This window comes from Sapajus apella, unplaced genomic scaffold (assembly GCF_009761245.1).
Source record: "Sapajus apella isolate SASKATOON/1434 unplaced genomic scaffold, GSC_monkey_1.0 scaffold159, whole genome shotgun sequence".
In the NCBI taxonomy this organism is placed as follows: Eukaryota; Metazoa; Chordata; class Mammalia; order Primates; family Cebidae; genus Sapajus; species Sapajus apella.
This window is the reverse complement of record NW_022437099.1, coordinates 295,960-312,900: the sequence shown is the minus strand read 5'-3', so window position 1 is coordinate 312,900 and position 16,941 is coordinate 295,960. Positions and strand designations below refer to the sequence as shown.

The following is a 16,941-nucleotide window of genomic DNA, read 5'->3' as shown; positions in this document are numbered from 1 at the left end:
GAGTGCTAGGATTACAGGCGTGCGCCACTGCGCCTGGCCTATTTATTTATTTATGAGATGGAGTCTCACTCTGTTGCCAGGCCGAAGTGCAGTGGCGTGATGAGCTTAGCTCACTGCAATCTCCGCCTGCCGGGTTCAAGTGATTTTCCTGCCTCAGCCTCCCAGGTAGCTGGGACTACAGGTGTACACCACCACGCCACACCTGGCTAATTTTTTGTATTTTAATAGAGACAAGGTTTCATCTTATTGGTCAGGATGGTCTTGATCTCCAGACCTCATGATCCCCCTGCCTCCGAAAGTGCTGGGATTATAGGCATGAGCCACCACACCCAGCCTATTTATTTATTTTTTGAGACAGGGTTTCTCTCTGTCACCCAGGCTGGAGTGCAGTGGAACAAACACGGCTCATTGCAGTCTCTGACTCCTGGGATCCAGCAGTCCTGCCACCTCAACCTCCCAGGTAGTTGGGACTACAGGTTTGCACCACCACACCTGGCTAATTTTTTGATTTTTTGTGGAGACAGGGTCTTACTTTGTTGCCCAGAATGATCTCAAATTCCTGTACTCAAGCAGTCCTCCTGCCTTGGTCTCCCAAGGTGCTGGGTTTATAGGTGTAAGTCGCTGCACCTGGCTGTCTTTTTCAGAATGAACTTTTTTAGATAGGTTTCTAAGAAACCGATTCTATAGCCAGGCATGGTGGCTAATGACTGTAATCCTACCACTTTGGGAGGCTAAGGGGGACAGATTGCTTGAGACCAGGAGTTTGAGACCAGCCTGGCCAACATGGTGAAACCTCATCTCTTCTAAACGTACAAAGATTAGCCAGGCATGGTGGTACAAGCCTGTAATCCCAGCTACTCGGGAGGCTGAGGCACGAGACTCACTTGAACCCAGGAGGTGGAGGTTGTAGTAAGCCAAGATCGTGCCACTGCACTCCGGGCTGGATGACAGAGTGAGACTCTGTCTCAAAAAAGTAAAAATAAAAAATAAATAAATAAAGTTATTCTGTAGAAAGGTAATTTAGCATTCAAGGAAAGGCATTTGGCACAATATTTAGTCTGTCAGCTGTTGAGCAACCAGACATGATTGGTTTTTAAACAGCAGTTTGGGGGCAGAAATTGAATTAGGTTAAGCCAAAGTACTGACTGGTCATAGACATAAATCATCTTTTTTGAATGGTGCTAGAGAATTAGAGGCTAATGCCCTATGTGAGGTTCTTCTGATTTCTTGGCTGTGATTTCTCAGTGAAAGAAATTAAAAAGAATTTGCAGATTCCTAGAGGCTTGTGAAGGCTATTAAGCTGTCTTACAACCCCAAATTAACAAAAAATGGAACAGCAAACGAGTGAATATTCATAGTAAAAACTGAAGCAATTTCAAAATCCAGTTTTTATCTCAGAGGTTAACACCATATGTAATCCCGAATCTCATGACAAAGGACTGAGTTAGTCAATATCTATGCTTACTAATGCGGACCCCTGAAAACCAACTATTCTGAGAATGTCAAGGCCAGGAGTGGAGAAGGGCCTGTTCATGGTTCTTTTCTTTTCTGTCCTTTAGAAATGCACCTTGTCAGCGGGCGCAGTGGCTCATGCCTGTAATCCCAGCACTTTGGGAGGCTGAGGCTGGTGGATCACTTGAGCCCAGGAGTTTGAGACTAACCTGGCCAACATGGAGAAATCCCATCTCTACAAAAAATACAAAAATTAGCCAGTCTTATAATCTGGTCTCAAAAAATAAATGTGCCTTGTCTCTGGCAGGAGGGCTGGTGACTGACAGAAGAATGTTGAATGTTCAGTTACTTTTCTATAGAATCTTTTTCTTAGAAACCATTCTGGAAAAGATAATATACTGAATTGTTTTTTTTTTTTTTTTAATTAAGGAAAAGAGTGGCATGCTTAAGTGTTTTCATCTGACATACATTTGTAGGTCATTTGGGGATGCTCATTGAGTGGATAAACTGAAACAGTTTTCCCCTCTCATAGGTGGGTGAGCAAGCACATTAAAAAACCGATTCGCTCCACAGTCCTCAGCTTGGATTGGCATCCCAACAACGTTTTGCTGGCAGCAGGATCATGTGACTTCAAATGCAGGTGGGAACCAATGAGAACTGATAGACTTGAGCTGCACATTGTTCATCCTTCATATTTATAAGGTTCCCTTTCTTTTTTTATACTTTTCTTTTTTTTTTTGGAGACAGGGTCTCACTCTCACACAGGCTGGAGTGCAGTGGCACCATCATAGCTCACTGCAGCCACCAACTCCTGGGCTCAGGCAGTCCTCCAGCCTAGCCTCCAGAGTAGCTGAGACTCCAGGCATATGCTACCACACCTGGCTAATTTTTAAAAATTTGTTTTTATTCTTTGTAGAGTCAGGGTCTTGCTATGTTGCCCAGCTTGGACTTGAATTCCTGGTCTCAACTGATTCTCCCTCCTTGGCCTCCTAGAGTGCTGGGATTACAGGCATGAGCCAATGTGCCTGGCCTGTAAGGTTCCTTTTCTTTGCTAGGCACTGTAAGGGACTCAAAAATGAGGCTGGTCCCGTGGCTCACACCTGCAGTCCCAGCACTTTGGGAGACCAAGGTGGGTGGATCACCTGAAGTTAGAAGTTAGAGACCAACCTGGCCAACATGGTGAAACTCAGTCTCTACTAAAAATACAAAAGTTAGCCTGGTGTATTGGTGCACACCTGTAATCCCAGCTACGTGGGAGGCTGAGGCGTGAGCATCATTTGAACCTGGTAGGTGGAGGTTCCAGTGAGCTGAAATCGCACCACTGCACTCCATCCTGGGTGACAGAGCAAGACTCCATCTCAGAAAAAAAAAAAAAAAAATGGAAGCAGCTTCTGATCTAAAAAAGGAGCTCACGCATGGTGATTAAAAGAACAAGTGCCTAAGTCGCTGAGGTAGAAAGAAATCAACTTGGAAGTGGGGTAGGAGGGAGAGGTAAGGGTGGGGCCGGCAAAGATTTCCCTAAGTGTAAGAATGTCTATGGTTTAGAGGGGAGGATTAGCATGTGCCCTCTCTGTCTCTGTCTCTTTCTCACCATCTCTTTTTCTCTCTGCCTTTCTCCCTGTCTTTCTTGACTACAGTATTTTTCTCATTTCATATTCCAGGCAGCAGTCTTTGCAAATTCCACAGTGAAACTAAGATTAATAAAACATAGCTAAACAGTGTGCTGCCGAGCTGTTACTGTGCTTCTTTTCAGTTAAAGCTTTTTATTTTGTCGTTAGCATGAAGCTAGAAGAAATGCAGCCACTTTGCTAACAGCTTTAAGCATCATACCATGTAATTCCATGTAATTGCTTTTTAAGTTGTTCTTTATCAACAAGCCTTTTTTCCCCTTAGCTGAAAGCAAAGCAAAGCAAATAAATGTTGCTTCATGTTGACTACATGGTAGATTGGGAGATGGAGGTGCACCTTTTTTTTTTCTTGAGACAAGGTCTTGCTCTGTCACCCAGGCTTAAGTGCAGTGGTGCAATCATAGCTCCCTATAGCCTCCACCTCCCAGACTCAAGCAATCCTCCCACCTCAGCCTCCTGAGTAGCTGGGACCACAGGCATGAGCCACCATGCCTGGCTGATTTTGTCCATTTCTTGTGGAGGTGGGGTCTCGCTATGTTGCCCAGGCTGGTCTCAAACTCCTGGGCTCAAAGGATCCTTCTGCCTTGGCTTCCCGAAGTGCTAGGTTTACAGGGATGAGCCACTGCACTCAGCTGGGATGCACTTTGTTCAGTAACTATGGAGAATTCCCAGAAAACCAGGCTAGTGGTTTATATCCAGGAATACTCAAAGCTTTAAAAGAAAAGAGAGAGATGTGTGTTTGAGTTTGGCTGAGAGGATGAGGTAATGGTAGTGTCAAGGCACTTTATATTCTGGACCTATGTTGCTTGTGATTTCTTAACCAGAGTCACTGTAAAATAGAGCTCCCTTGGAAAATAGAACTAGGTGTCACTAACCCACACCACCTGGATTCTTTAATGGTTGTGAAAATAGGTTGCAGTTATTTTGTTAATATTAACTTCCGGGACTGTTTCTTTGACTCAGAGTCCTGTGGGGTTTTTTTGTTTTGTGTTGTTTTTTGAGACAGTCTTGCTCTGTCACCCACACTGGAGTGCAGTGGCATGGTCTCGGCTCAGTGAGCTGTGTGGGGAGTCAGGCATTGTGGCTCACACTTGTAATCCCAGCACTTTGGGAGGCCGAGGTGAGTGGGTCACCTGAGGTCAGGAGTTTGAGAACAGCCTGGTCAACAAGATGAAACCCCGTCTCTTTTTTGTTTGTTTTTCTTTTTGTTTTTGTTGTATTTTATTTTTATTTTTATTTTTATTTTTTTGAGACGGAGTCTTGCTCTGTCGCCAGGCTAGAGTGCAGTGGTGCGACCTAGGCTTACTGCAACCACCGCGTCCCGGGTACAAGGGATTCTCTTGCCTCTGCTTCCTGAGTGAAAACCCGTCTCTACTAAAAATACAAAATTTGCCAGGTGTGATGGCACATGCCTATAATCCCAGCTACTTGGGAGGGTGAGGCAGGAGAATCGCTTCAACTCAGGAGGCAGAGGTTGCAACGAGCCAAGATCACACTATTGCACTCCAGCCTGGGTGACAAGAGTAGGGGAAAAAAGCAAAAAAACTAAAATATGGATTTGCCAAACTTGGGTTGGCCTGTAGATCCCCCTAACAATAATTCTGTGATTTCAAAGGTTTGTGTACCTGAACTTACCCATCATGTTTTATTTTTTTCTTTTCTTTTCTTTGTTTTTTTTTTTTTTTTTTTCAGACCAGGTTTCACTTTTTTAGCCCAGGCTGGAGTGCAATGAATAGTGCAGTCTCAGCTCACCACGGCCTCTGCCTCCTGGGCTTAGGCAGTTCTTCTGCCTCAGCCTCCCGAGTAGCTGGGATCACAGGCGTGTGCCACCACACCCAGCTAATATTATGTTTTCAGTAGAGACGGGGTTTCTCCGTGTTGGTCAGGATGGTCTGGAACTCCCAATCTCTCAGGTGATCCACCCACCTCAGCCTTCCAGAGTGCTGGGATTACAGGCTTGAGCCACCATGCCTGGCCATTTATTTATTTTTGAGACAGAGTTTTGCTCTTGTTGCCCAGGCTAGAGTGCAGTGGTGCGATCTCAGCTCACTGTAACCTCCACCTTCTGGGTTCAAGTGATTGTCCTGCCTCAGTGTCCCGAGTAGCTGGGATTACAGGCATGCCCCACCACACTGGCTTATTTTGTATTTTTAGTAGAGGTGGGGTTTCTAACCCATGTTGGTCAGGCTGGTCTTGAATTCCCGACCTCAGGTGTTCCGCCCACCTTGGCCTCCCAAAGTGCTGGGATTACAGGTGTGAGCCCCTATGTCCAGCCCAGGTTTTCTTTTTTTTAATGAGTCAGCCTCTTTGTATTCTGAGATTCCTTGCAGCAGCTGCTTGTGGCCTGTTTCTCTATACATATATTCTCATTTGCTTTTTTCTTTTCTCTCTGCCCTTTAAACAGAGTGTTTTCTGCCTACATTAAAGAAGTGGATGAAAAGCCAGCCAGCACGCCCTGGGGTAGCAAGATGCCTTTTGGGCAGCTGATGTCAGAGTTTGGTGGCAGTGGCACTGGTGGCTGGGTCCACGGGGTCAGCTTCTCTGCCAGTGGGAGCCGCCTGGCCTGGGTCAGCCATGACAGCACTGTGTCTGTTGCTGATGCCTCAAAAAGTGTGCAGTGAGTATTTGCCTTTGATTTGGAAGGTGGGGAACAAGGGGTGGGATCTCTCACCAGCTGGACCAGGACTGCCCTTCCTGGGCTGTTAGTACAGGGCACAAGCATAAAAACCTCAATCAAAACTGCAGGGCAGCCCAGGCATGGTGGCTCACGCATGTAATCCCAGCACTTTGCGAGGCCATGGACGGATCACCTGAGGTCAGGAGTTCAAGACCAGCCTGGCCAACATGGTGAAGCCCCGTCTCTACTAAAAATACAAAAATTAGGCCAGGCATAGTGGAATATGCCTGTAATCCCAGCTTCTTGGGAGGCTGAGACTGGAGAATCACTTGAACCCAGGAGGCAGAGGTTGCAGTGAGGTGAGATTGCGCCACTGCACTCCAGCCTCGGAGACAAGAGCAAAACTCTATCTCAAAAAAAGAGAGAAAAAACAGCAAGGCAGCCTTTACCGTGACAGGCACAGATAACAAGTTCTGAAGTTGTGAAATTTTAAAGAGCTAGAAATACTCCTTAATGGAAGTACTGATAATGATTCCTTTGAAGAACGCTCCTGGTTTGCTACTGATAAGGGTCCCTTAAAAATGGCCAGTTTAGGCTGGCCTCAGTGGCTCACACCTATAATCCCAGAACTTTGGGAGGCCCATTTGGGCAGATCACCTGAGGTCAGGAGTTTGAGACCAGCCTGGCCAACATGGTGAAACCCTGTCTCTACAAAAATACAAAAAATTAGACGGGCATGATGGCGTGCGCCTGTAATCCCTGCTACTCAGGAGGCTGAGGTGGGAGAATCACTTGAACCCGGTAAGTGGAGGTTTCAGTGAGCCGAGATCGTGCCAGTGTACTCCAGCCTGGGCAACAGAATGAGACTCCATCAAAAAAAAAAACAAACGCCAGTTTAGTCTGTTACTCTGAATTTCTCATAAAATGTAAATGCCATTTACCGGCCTTAAATAGGAGATACGTTCTTATTCTGGGTTGTCAGCGAACAATGACTTCGTTAATTTGAGGCTTCCATTCAGTAAGGCTTAGGAACCCTTGATGCCACTTCCTCTGCTGTGTGCTAGAAAGACTCCAGTTATGGTGGCTTCTTTGTGAGTGGCATGTCTGCTCAGCTACCTGGCCAGACATCAGAGTTCATTTTGTTCAATGTATGTTGGAGGAAGAGGGAAGATTGGAATCCTTCTTTTTTTAAATCTTTGTTCTTCCCTGGTGAATCCTTTTCTATTGATAGTTAAAGGGAACTCACCATTAAAGGTTTTGTGATGGACGTGCCCACTTAGGTATCAAAAATCAATCACATTGGGTGACCTGTATTCCCTGTAAGGTCAGTAAGAGTCTCCCAGCCTAAAAAGCATCATAGTTCAGACATGATCTGTTTTTCCTAACAGGATTAAATGTGCATTTTTAGCTAGTTGTTTTTTTTTTTTTTTTTTAATTTTTTTAAAAAGATTATCCCCTCCATTATAAAATGTAGTCTCTCAGAAAATTTCTCTACATAAACAAGCATTTATATATCTTTTCAGGCTGGGCGTGGTGGCTCACACCTGTAATCCAAGCACTTTGGAAGCCAAGGCGGGCAGATCACCTGAGGTTGGGAGTTCAAGACCAGCCTGACCAACATGGTGAAACCCCGTCTTAAAAAAATATATATATATATGTATATATATCTTTTCATTTTTAATAGAAATGGGATTATGCTGTACATTTTGTGTGGTAATTTGCTTTTTGATACTTCATAATAATTCGGTATTTTGATGCCAGTGTTACTTAATTTTTATATGGTTTCTTGTGACACAGTAGGTTCTTAGCATATGCTTGTTACAAGTCCCCGTCTACCGTCTACCCTCGGATTGACTTCTTTCCCTTTTCCAGTCCTGCAGGTCAGATCACATGCCCCACCCTTCCACTCCTCTCACATAAATATCTCATGTAGTAAAAGTCAGGTATACCACAGTAAGGGCTTAACATGACATATTAGTTCTTCAGTTCAATCCCAGATTTATGAAGGGTCTTCTGACACATACACAGTTAGCTTTTACTTTTTAAAATTTATTTAGAGAGACACACTGTTGCCGAGGCTGGAGTACAGTGCTTCAATCATAGCTCTTTACAGCCTCAATCTCCTGGGCGCAAGTGCTCCTGTCACCTCAGCCTCTTAAGCAGCTGGGGCCACAGACATGCGCCACCACACTAGGCGAATTTTTTTTTAATTTTTCATAGAGACTGGGTCTCACTGTGTTGTCCAGGCTGATCTCAAATTCTTGCCTCCAGCAGTCCTTCTGCCTCAACCCCTTAAAGTGCTGAGATTACAGGTGTGAGCCACCATGCCCAGCCACAGTTAGCTTTTGAATGCATCATTTCTTGCATGAAGTAAGGTGCTCCTAACTCCTCAATCAGTGTGTTTGCTTGCCATATCTATGTAACCTCTTAGCCAGATTCAGGAGCAAATAACTATATGCACACATACATCCCTGCACGCACCCACACATACACACACGGCCCATTTGAATTTCTGGCTCAGACTGCGTTTGGTTGATCTTGGTAGCTCTAGCTCCTAACACAGTGCCTGGCTGTCAGCACAGATCTGTATGGTCACAGCCCTCTCGGAGCTCCAGTGAGCACAGGCAAGGAGAGGGTCATAGCACAGGTGTTTGCTGCCAAGTCATAGTAACAGAAGAGCTCCTAGGAGCTAAGAGCAAGGAGAAGCCGCTTTAGGCTGAAGTGGCCCGGAAAAGTAGACCTTGGGATCATAGGGGTGATCCCTTTAGAGCTGTGCTGGGGCTGGAAGGGCGTGGGCACAAAGACAGAGACAAGAACAAGGGTTTTGGAACCAGTTTGCCGTGAGTGGGCGGGACCTCAGAAGCAGGTGGAGCACAGGCTGGAGCCAGAGCCCAGGGCTGCCCTTGGCTCAAGAGGCCTACAAGTCGAGGTCAGGAGCTCCTTTTCAACATAAGTGCCCATTAATACTGTAGAAGTCCCTATGAGAATGGGTCTTTTGTCCTCATCTGTGTCTGTAAAGAAGCTGGTAGTCTGTTGCAACTTGGGATAACAAATGTTCCTGTGTTTAGGGTCTCAACTCTGAAGACGGAGTTCCTGCCACTCCTGAGCGTGTCATTTGTCTCGGAGAACAGCGTTGTGGCTGCTGTGAGTATTTTTCCTCATTCTCCCCCCGGGTACACTGTATGTGATGATCAGGCAGGGAACAACGTGTGCTCTGTCACCCTAGCACAAAGCAGTACAGTTCTTTAGAAGAAACAGAGCTCGCTTTGAAGAGTAAGAGAGGGGCCTGTCACAATGGCTCACACCTGTAATCCCAGCACTTTGGGAGGCCAAGGCAGGTGGTTCACTTGAGGTCAGGAGTTCGAGACCAGCCTGGCCAACAAAGTGAAACCCCGTCTCTACTAAAAATACAAAAATTACCCAGGCATGGTGGTGTGTGCCTATAATCCCAGCTACTTGGAAGTCTGAGGCAGGAGAATCGCTTGAACCTGGGAAGCAGAGGTTGCAGTGAGCTGAGATTGCTCCACTGCACTCCAGCTTGGGCAACGTAGCAAGACTCTGTCTCAAAAAAACAAAAAAGAAAGTAAGGGAGGGCTGTCATGGTGAACACTGTCGGGGAGGTGGATGGTGGGCAGTGTGCCCTCCAGGGACTGACTGTGAGTCTTGTTTCAGGGCCATGACTGCTGCCCAATGCTCTTTAACTATGATGACCGTGGCTGCCTGACCTTCGTCTCCAAGCTAGACATTCCAAAACAGAGCATCCAACGCAACATGTCTGCCATGGAACGCTTCCGCAACATGGACAAGAGGGCCACAACTGAGGACCGCAACACGGCCTTGGAAACACTGCACCAGAATAGCATCACGTAGGTGCCGTCTGTAGAGGTGGTCAGGTGACAAGGTGCCTTCCTGCCCCTCGCTGTTTCCTTCCTGGGTTCCTACAAAAGCTCTCTGCCCTGAAGGCCCAGACATTCCCTCAGGGCAAAGCGCAGCAAAAATCTGTATCTTCCTGACCGCCAGGCTCTTATTTCCAGCTTGTTATAGGGAGTGACGCCACCACCTGGTCATTCTGTCCTTCAAACTGCAGATTACAAGATAGCAGCCAGCAGGAGCTATACAGACCCTGTTGCAAACTATGGTGGTGGGGCCTCAGGGCAGCAGCTTCCTAGGGCACACTTTCTCAGCAGCTCAATTGAGAACAAAAGGAGACCTTCCTGAATGCTGCCTTCTCATAGTAGTGCACATATAATAGAAAGCGAAGTTACAGCCTGTTTGAAAAGGTTTCAAGTAATGGATACAAGTAAGATTTTTTAATTAAAGAAACAGAATTTCTTAGCATCACGATGACAAAGGTGATAAGTGCCTGGACTGGCTTTTCACCAGACATATGTAATTATGTAAGACAACAGAATTGTGTTTTGTTTAGAAAGTTCTATTTTTAAGGTCTAGAGGAGAGGCTGGGCATGGTGGCTCACATCTGTAATCCCAGCACTTTGGGAAGTTGAGGCAGGCAGACCACAGGAGTTTGAGACCAGCCTGGCCAACATGGTGAAACCCCATCTCTACTAAAAATACAAAAATTAGCCAGGCATGTTGGTGACACGTGTAATTCTAGCTACTCAGGAGGCTGAGTCAGGAGAATCGCTTGAACTGGGAGGCGGAGGTTGCAGTGAGCCAAGATTGAGCCACTGCACTCCAGCCTGGGTGACAGAACGAGACTTCATTCCCTCCGCCAAAAAAAAAAAAAGTCTGGATGAGAAATATATTTTTGATGTTCTAAATTACTGTGTTTGAAATTGGGTCCCATGGCATTTTTCCCTTATTGAGAAGGCTTTTGTGTTGAGAGACTTTTATTGTGGTATTGATGGAGGGAGGGATAATGGAAACCTCTAGACTTCCTATTTGAGAGAATTACGATGAAATGCAGGTTGTGCTTCATGTTCAGCAGAAGAGGCAGCTGTACATAAATAGGCTGCAAATGTCTGTGCTCTATTGAAAAATCAAAACCAGAGGGCTGGCACCATAGCTCATACCTGTAATCCCAGCACTTTGGGAAACCAAGGCAGAAAGATCGCTTGAGCCAGCAGTTCAGTACCATCCTGGGCAACATAGCAAGACCCCATATCTGCAAAAAAATTTTTTAGTTAGCCATCTGTGTTGGCACGCACCTGTAGTCCCAGCTACTTGGGAGGAGTGAGCTGTGATTGTGCCAGTGTACTTCAGCCTGGGCTATGCTGCAAGATCCTATCTCAAAAAAAAAAAAAAAAGAACCTGAAGGCATAGCAAAACTTCCCTTTTCTCCACATTCTTCAGGTTTCTCTATCTATAGCAAAACTTGCCTTTTCTCCATTCTTCAGGTTTCTCTGTCTTGAATGACTCCAAGTTATTTCTTGTGAATTTCTCTTAAGCTTCTATGCAGACTAAGTGTTAGGAAAGAAACAGCTCTCATTGCCTCTCTGACATTTCTAGGTGAAAAATGAAAAGAAGACCCTTGCCTATTAGTATACTTTTATTTGCAGAAATTAGGTGCTCTTTGTGCTTGAGCTGTGTCAGCTAACTTTTTCTGTAAGGGAACAGATAGTAAATATTTTAGGCTCTGAGAGGCCATAGGTCTCTGTTGCAACTACTGAACTCTGTGGTTGTGGCAGGAAAGCAGGTACAGACGATGTAAACGAATGAGCTGGCTGTGTAACAGTTACACTTTATGGACACTCAGGTTGGAATTTCACATAATTTTTACTTCATGAGATAATAGTCTTCTTTTAATTTTTTTCCAGCTATTTAAAAATATAAAAGCCAGGTCGGGTACGGTGGCTCATGCCTGTAATCCCAGCACATTGGGAGGCTGAAGCAGGCAGATCACTTGAGGTCAGGAATTCGAGACCAGCCTGACCAACATGGCGAAATCCTGTCTCTGCTAAAAATGCAAAAATTAGCCAGGCATGTTGGCATGCACCTGTAATCCCAGCTACTCAGGAGGCGGAGGCAGGAGAATCGCTTGAACCCAGGAGGCAGAAGTTGCAGTGAGCCGAGATCATGCCACTGCACTCCAGCCTGGGCAACAGAATATGACTTCATCTCAAAAAGTAAATAAATGAGTAAAAATGAAAAACTTTTTTTTTTTTTTTTTTTTTTAAGCTCACAGGCTGTACAGGAATAGGCAGTGTGTGCCATAGTTTGCCATCCCTTTCCCAGCGTGGGGGAAGAGGGAGGTAAGTTCTAGACAGTTCAGAGGAGAAAGAAAAATATTGTCTGAGCAATGGGTGATTGTCTAGAAAGCTTTCCAGATAATTAGGCTAAGACAAGTTGTTTCATTTATCTGTTCCCCCTCTTGGCTTGGTTGGAATCTGGTGGTATGTCTGCTGCTAATATTTATAATGATTAATTTGAAACTCGAGGAGGGCCGTTAGCTTATCTGCACTGGCTGTGTTGGAGGGTTTTTTGAGAGGTTTTGTTTGGAGCCAGGTGGATTTGTCGTGCCTCTAGTTTATTTTAAAACTAACAAAAACCGTTTTCTCCGTGGTGTGTCCTGCCAACAGCCTGCTCCCCCAGCTTACTCTAAGTAAGGCAGGTTCCTAACTTCTCTTCTTTCCACTTTTGTCTTTCCTGGATATCTGGTAATAAAATGCTTTTGGGTATTTTCTGAGCCAGATTGTTGTAGCCTAATGTTGGTGGACAAGTTTATATTCAGGGGTTAAAAGATAATTCATTTCCTGGTTGGGCATGGTGGCTCACACTTGTAATTCCAGCACGTTGGGAAGCCTAAGCAGAAGGATTACTTGAGCCCAGGAGTTCAAGACCAACTTGGGCAACATAATGAGACCCCCATCCCATCTTTATTTAAAAAATGAAGAGGAATTTAATTCATGTCCTTAAACTGCCCTTACACTATTAGTCAGGAATATTGTGTTCACTTCCACTACATACCTTACAATCTCTTTTTTTTTGTTTTTTTTTTTTTTTTTCAGTCAAGTCTCTATTTACGAGGTGGATAAGCAAGATTGTCGCAAATTTTGCACTACTGGCATCGATGGAGCCATGACAATTTGGGATTTCAAGGTATTTTCTACCTAAGAGAACAAATCTTGTTTGTTTGTTAAAACTTTTTTTTTTTAAGAGGTAGGCTCCTTCTCTGTCCCCAGGCTGGAGTACAGTGGTGAAATCATGGCTCACGGCAACCACCAACTCCTTGCCTCCATCAGCCCTCCCACCTCAGCCTCCCAAGTAGCTGGGACAACAGGCATGCACCATCATCCCCCGCTAGTATTTTTACAAAACTCTTGTGCAAAGAATGTTTCTCATTTCTTGAAACAAAATGTTAAATCTAGTACACAGTTTAATGTCCTAATGTAAGACATTAAACTGGAAATCTTTTTTTTTTCTTCTTTCTTTCTTTTTTAGATGGAGTCTCGCTGTGTCACCCAGGCTGCAGTGCAGTCATTAGTGCAATATTGGCTCACTGCAACCTCTGCCTCGTGGGTTCAAGTGATTCTCTTGCTTCAGCCTCACAAGTAGCAGGGATTACAGGAGCACACTACAATGCCCAGCTATTTTTTGTATTTTTAGCAGAGGCGGGGTTTCACCATGTTGGCCAGGCTGGTCTCGAACTCCTGGACTCATGTGATCTGCCTGCCTTGGCCTCACAGAGTGTTGGGATTACAGGTGTGAGCCACTGTGCCCAGCCCTGGAGATCTTTCTCTTTTTTTTTTTTGAGACAGAGTTTCACTCTTGTTGCCCAGGCTGGAGTACAATGGTGCCATCTCGGCTAACCACAACCTCCACCTCGCAGGTTCAAGTGATTCTCCTGTCTCCAGCCTCCCGAGTAGGTGGGATTACAGGCATGTACCACCACACTGGGCTAATTTTGTATTTTTAGCAGAAACAGTGTTTCTCCATGTTGATCAGGCTGGTCTTGAACTCCTGACCTCTGGTGAGCCGCCCACGTCGGCCTTCCAAAGTGCTTGGGATTAGAGGCATGAGCCACCACGCCCAGCCGGAGATCTGTTTACAACCTAAGTCATCCACAGAAGAACAGTACATTCTCAGTGAGATGAAATGTTTGCTTCTAGATGTCCGTTCATTCACTGAGGAAAAATGGAGTGCTGTTTTAGAAGCAGGCCCTATTGGACGCCAGCCCAGATTTAACTATGTAGATATATATTTATGGCTTACACTAATTAATTTAATAAACATTTACTAAGTATCTGCTGGTTCCCATGCATGGTGCTGGACACTTAACTAGCCTGTCTGGTAGAAGAGAGAGGTGGATACAGGGGCTGGGCAGGGGATTTGGCAGAGCTCAGAAGAGAAGCCAGTGCCTGTTTTCATACAGAGGAGTCTGGGAATACGTGTGGACTGCTTGCGCTGCAGGGAAAAGGTTGTACTTGAGCGGCATCTTGAGCTGCCATGGATTTTGGAGGGGAGGGGACTATGAGTTGAGAAAGCACAGGCGAGCATCCTAAGCTGCAGGCACAGCACAGCCAGGCCAGCCTGGGCTTCAGAGAGCGTACACTGCCTTTGAGGCACTGCCCATGGTGTGGTCCTACAGAAGCATGGGATGGAACTAGAAAAAAGAGTTGTGGGCCGGGCGCAGTGGCTCATGCCTGTCATCCCAGCACTTTGGGAGGCCAAAATGGGAGAATCGCTTGAGGCCAGGAGTTTGAGACCAGCTTGGGCAATATAGCGTGACCTCATCTCTATAAAAAAGCCAGGTGTAGCCAGGCATGCTGATCCACACCTGTAATCCCAGCACTTTAGGAGGCCGAGGCTCACTTCGTCTCCCTCCTTCCCTGTCTTGAGTGCAGGAGTTCGAGACCAGCCTGAGAAAATAGTGAGACCCTGTCTTTATTTAAAAATATATATAATGGGCCAGGCATGATGGCTCACGCCTGTAATCCCAGCACTTTGGGAGACCAAGGCCGGTGGATCACAAGGTCAGGAGTTCAAGACCATCCTGACCAATATGGTGAAACCCCATCTGTACCAAAAATACAGAAATTAGCTGGGCATGGTGGCACCAGCCTATAGTACCACCTACTGAGGAGGCTGAGGCAGGAGAATCACTTGACCCCGGAAGGCGGAGGTTGCAGTGAGCCGAGATCGCACCACTGCACTCCAGCCTGGGTGATAGAGCGAGACTCCGTCTCAAATATATATAAGCTAGGTGCAGTGATGTGTGCCTTTAGTCTCAGCTACTTGAAAGGCTGAAACAGGAGGATCACTTGAGCCCAGAAGTTGGAGGCCGCAGTGAGCTACAGTCACACCACTGCACTCCAGCCTGTGGCAATATGGCAATAGAACAAGACCCTGTCTCAAAAAAAAAAAAAAGAGGAGAGGAGTGTGCCCAGAGCCTGTGAGTGGGGTCAGTGGGGACAAGGGATACCGGGCCTGGAGCATCTCTGCAGGTTTAGTCCTGGGAGAGCCTGTCTCAGGTGGCAGGGCCAGGTTCAGGGTGGGGACAGGCCAAACCTCCCCTGATGAGGAGGGAGTGATATAATACCTAGCGTGGGGAGAACCTCACGGTGGACACTCCTCAGTGACATCAGTGCTCTTCCCACCTTTTCCAAGACCCTCGAGTCTTCCATCCAGGGCCTCCGGATAATGTGAAGCTGAGTGAGCCTCCGCCGTCCAGCATGACAAACTGTGGCTGACCGCAGCTGTGCCGTGGCACGATGGTGAGGAAGCCAGCCCCGAGGAAACACTGAAAACACATATCACGCCAATACCTTGTGGTTTTGTTTGAATATAAAATTGGTGAAAGTGTTGGTTTTTTAAAAGCAGTGATTTTTTTTGTTGTTTTTTTTTTTTTTTGCAATTTCATTCCATTCTTGACCAAAGCTTCTCTTTAAGTAGTTTATTATGGAAAATTGTCACACTAACTTAAAAGACAGGGTGAGGGAGATATGTAAATTGTCCACTAGAAAATTAAATAAAATAACTGAATGTGGTTTTGGTTTTGTTTCCTCGTAGTATTTCAATTTTGGTAGAAAAATATGAGTGAATTCTTCATTTGATTAGTTTTTTTTTTAGGCAAAATCTTAGATTCTTGGGCTTCTTAAATTGAACCATTCTATACAACCTAGAACCAAGAAGAACTATTTAGTGGGAGGTGAGAGAAAACCGTTTCTGAACGTTGCAATACTTCTGCAAAGGAGGTTGCTTCGGTCTGTTTTGTGTTGCAATAAAGGAATACCTGAGGCTGGCTAATTTGTTTAAGAAAAAATATTTATTTGGCTCACGTTTCTGCCGATTGGACAAGAAGCATGGTGCCTGCGTCTGCTTTTGGGGAGGCCTCAGGAAGGTTTTACTCATGGTGGAAGGTGAAGGGAAAGCGGGCATGTCCCATAGCGAGAGATGGTGCAAGAGAGAACAGGAGGACCAGGCTGTTTGAAACAACCAGGTCATAGAGTGAGAACACACTCATTCCTGCCAGGGGATACCACGCCATTCCTGAGGGATCCGCCCCATGACCCAGACACCTCCCACCAGGCCCCACCCCAACAATGAAGATCTCATTTCAGTAAGAGATGCGGGAGGGAAGCAACCAAGGGCATGCTGCTGCGAGTGTGCAAGGGCGCGGGAAAAGGGAAAAGTCAGCGTTTGGCTTAGAGATGACTGTGCCCACACTGAGCTACTTTCATCATGACGAGATGTGAAGCTTGACATTCCACGGCAGAGAATCTTAAGAGGTACAAGTATAAATGAAAAGCAAAATAAGTAGTAGCCAGAGGCTGGCCTCCCTTGATCTCACGGCTCCCTTCTAGAATGCTGGTAACAGTGCTTCCCAAGGCACATCATGATGTGCTCAAAAGAAGGGAATTTTGCCCCCTTGGTGACTCATGGGAAGCCCTCGCTCCAAGAGGGAATCCTATCCAGTACCAGGGGTGCTGGCCTCATGGCCCTGCCTGGTCCCTATAGTGTCCTCTCAGGGCCCCCAGTAGCAGGGGCTCCTTTGTGTAATGTACACAGTGCATTGGCAAGGCTCTATGAGGGTAGACAAAAGCTGACCATAAAAAAGGAATTAAGCAGCTAAAGATTTTTAGCCAGGCTCAGTGTCTCACGCCTGTAATCCCCACACTTTGGGAGGCTGAGGCAGGCGGACCACAAGTTCAGGAGTTCGAGACCAACCTGGCCAACACTGAAACCCCGTCTACCAAAAATATAAAAATTAGCAGAGCATATTGGCACACATCTGTAATCCCAGCTACTCAGGAGGCTGAGGCAGGAGAATCCCTTGAACCCAGG

At 46.0% G+C, this 16,941-nt stretch overlaps 1 protein-coding gene across 1 annotated transcript in view; it reads left to right on the top strand.

Moving 5' to 3' along the window:
* The window catches only part of ARPC1A (actin related protein 2/3 complex subunit 1A), a 36,427-nt gene extending 20,524 nt beyond the window's left edge, over positions 1-15,903 (top strand). Inside the window, exons 5-10 of the mRNA XM_032266444.1 lie at positions 1,985-2,092; positions 5,485-5,697; positions 8,766-8,841; positions 9,370-9,563; positions 12,666-12,756; positions 15,265-15,903. Of these exons, the coding sequence (XP_032122335.1) occupies positions 1,985-2,092; positions 5,485-5,697; positions 8,766-8,841; positions 9,370-9,563; positions 12,666-12,756; positions 15,265-15,303 (721 nt within the window). The 3' untranslated portion in view covers positions 15,304-15,903. The remainder of the gene's footprint in view (positions 1-1,984; positions 2,093-5,484; positions 5,698-8,765; positions 8,842-9,369; positions 9,564-12,665; positions 12,757-15,264) is intronic.
* The last annotated feature ends 1,038 nt before the right edge of the window (positions 15,904-16,941 follow it).